Genomic DNA, 2,686 nt, shown 5'->3' on the forward strand with positions numbered 1-2,686 from the left:
GCGGGACCCCACTGCCCACACCCTTCCAGGTCGAAACCGACCCATCCACCACGACTCTCTGGGTGCGACCCTCCAGCCAATTCGCCACCCACCGGACTGTGTAGTCATCCAAGTCACAGCCTCTTAACTTGTTCACCAGTATGGTGAACTTAAGTCCTGACAAGAGCTGCTCCCCCTAGGAGAAAACCAGCCAAGTCCCAAATCCTAGAGACACTAGGAGAGGGTCCAGAGGAGGGCCACCCGCATGATCCGGGAACAACAGGGCAGACCCTACAGTGAGAGACTGCGGGACTTGAACCTATTCAGTCTCCACAAGAGAAGGCTGAGGGGGGACCTGGTGACCGTCTATAAACTCACTAGGGGGAACCAGAAGGGTTTGGGGGAGCCGCTGTTTCCCCTAGCCCCTGCTGGCATAACAAGGAATAATGGGCACAAGTTGATGGAGAGGAGGTACAGATTGGACATCCGAAAAAACTACTTCACAGTTAGGGCGGCTAGGAGCTGGAACCAACTTCCAAGGGAGGTGGTGCTGGCCCCTACCCTGGGGATCTTTAAGAAGAGGCTGGATACTTACCTGGCTGGACTCATTTGAGTCCAGTTTTTGTTTTTAGGGTGAGTGTTTTTTTTTTTTTTTGGGTTGTTCTCCCGCCCTGGCCGGGGGTCGGGCTAGAAGATCTATTAGGTCCCTTCCGACCCTGAAACTATGAAACTATCTCTTCCTTCAGGTGTCTGGCTTTGCTGCCCGCAGCCCCAACATGCTGACAGATGTGCTCCCATGCCCAGCGCTGTGCCTCTCACAGGAACTCCCTTCGCCCCGTGAGCTGTGCAGGCAGAGACGGGTCCAGGGGAAGTGTAAGAGAGTCGAGACCAGCAGTGTGACCTCGGTTTGTTCCCACCTGGCGGAGCTGAAGCGAAGGCAGAGCAGTATTGATGAGTATGGAGGTGACCTCGCTCCTTTCCCAGGCAGAGGTTTAGGCACTGCACCGGGCTGCACACATATGGGAGCCCAGAGGACACTATAAAGCCCAGTCCCTACACAGTATTTAGGTTATTAGATGGGGTTGCACTTTCTCCCTGCAGATTGAAATCAAAAAACCCAAAACAGGACACCTGCCTCCTTGACCATTGTTTATATATTTAAAAAACAGTTGAGTCTGCTTCTCTCTTTCACACCTGACACACCACAGCACTCCAGCTGGGGTGCCCCAAATCAGGCATGATATTCCCAACCTGCCTATCCCATGTCATGCCATGTCCTGTGAGTGTCCTCAATGCCCCACAGGCTGAAGAAGCTGACGTGGGGAGGTTACATGTTCCACACTGCCTCGGAGGATCAGGACGGCACTGCCGAGATCCCTAGAGACTCACTCACCCACAGGGCCACATCGACAGCTCCGTGGCCGGGCAACGTGGACCTGCTCTTTGGTGGCTGGAGCAAGCAGGTGAGCGGGATGTCACTTATCCCAGAGCAATTCCCCAAATTTATCCTGGAGTCGGAGCAGGCACATGGCCAGCTGCTGAGCTCCAGGGGAACAGGGGCTGTGGCCATCCCAGGTGGCCACCCCATGTGGTAAAGACACTGGGAGCAGACACATGACACACATCCTGGGTTAACTTTCTCCAGAGTAAATCCCATTCTGTCTTCATCCTCTCTTTCTCTTTTGGGATAAAGTGCCCTGTCTGGGGCTATGCTGCGATAAACGTGAGCTATTTGGGGATAGACATGGCCTATTCTGGGATAAATGTACCATGTGTTCAGGGGAGCCACTAACTCTCTCTATCCTGCTCCCTTGCAGCTCAGATATCCAGGATGGAGCCCAGACGTGGGAGACCCCTATGAGCTGGCTCCCATGGATGAGCCCCCGCTGCCGGCACCGTGCCGCTTGTTGGAGACCTTCTGGGGCTTTGGATGGTGCCCAGAAGAGTGACCCAGGCCATGGGACCTCGTTCCTCATCCTTCCCACGGCAAGTGGTGGGGCCTGGAGCACACCGGCACAGTGTTTCCATGGCAATGCAGCAGGAGCCCATGTTTCTCCTCTGCTTCCCCCCACGCGTGAGGAGGCGTGTTGTCACCTGGCGCTTGCAAGCAGGGGGTGACACCGACCGAGCCCCGGGGGAGCAGGTTTGGGGTGTTCACCTCCTCCAGGCAGCCTTGGGTGGGTCAACCCCCTCCCCCCATCCCCAGACCCCAAAGCAGAAGGGCCCCCTCAGGAGCTGGATCTTTGGGTGTGCGTGAACGATCCCAACTCCACCCCACAGAGCCAAGCCCCCCGCACATGCCCAGGAAGAGAGAGGAGAGACCCCCGCATGCTGCCGTCCCACCTGCTGGCTCCATCAGGATGGGGCATCGCTCTCTCCCACCCCAGCGAAGGAGCCTGGCTGGGGACTTCTGCTCCCCCTTTGCTGGAGTTGCAATGTGGCCCTAGGGAAAGCAGCCCCCCGAATCCTGGGACATTGCAGCCCCGCTTTATTATTATAAGCAATTAAATTTGGGGGCTATTTCCTTGCAATTGATCATTTCCCTGCGCCCCTGCTCTGGACCCCCAGCTGCCACGGTGTAAACCCCACCACCCAGGGTTGGATGCACCCCCTCCTGGCACGACAAGGCTGGATGCAAACCTCCTTGCACTGTACCCCGCCCCTTGCACGCATTCGCCCCGCCCCGGCCGTGCGCGCTGAGCTCAGA

At 56.9% G+C, this 2,686-nt stretch overlaps 1 protein-coding gene across 6 annotated transcripts in view; it reads left to right on the plus strand.

Annotated features, from left to right (window-relative positions):
* Window positions 1-2,656, plus strand: part of INCA1 (inhibitor of CDK, cyclin A1 interacting protein 1) — a 13,552-nt gene extending 10,896 nt beyond the window's left edge. For 5 of the 6 annotated variants that reach the window (XM_025211072.1, XM_025211074.1, XM_025211073.1 and 2 more), the window contains 4 exons: window positions 726-934; window positions 1,283-1,442; window positions 1,797-1,965; window positions 2,260-2,656. In XM_025211072.1, coding sequence (XP_025066857.1) covers window positions 726-934; window positions 1,283-1,442; window positions 1,797-1,928 — 501 coding nt within the window. In that variant the 3' untranslated portion in view covers window positions 1,929-1,965; window positions 2,260-2,656. Of the gene's footprint in view, window positions 1-725; window positions 935-1,282; window positions 1,443-1,796; window positions 1,966-2,259 lie in introns of those variants that run through there. The other variant, XM_025211071.1, reaches the window with a different exon arrangement.
* Window positions 2,657-2,686: the final 30 nt, after the last annotated feature.

The sequence above is a fragment of the Alligator sinensis genome, unplaced genomic scaffold, assembly GCF_000455745.1.
Source record: "Alligator sinensis unplaced genomic scaffold, ASM45574v1 scaffold553_1, whole genome shotgun sequence".
Classification (NCBI taxonomy): Eukaryota; Metazoa; Chordata; order Crocodylia; family Alligatoridae; genus Alligator; species Alligator sinensis.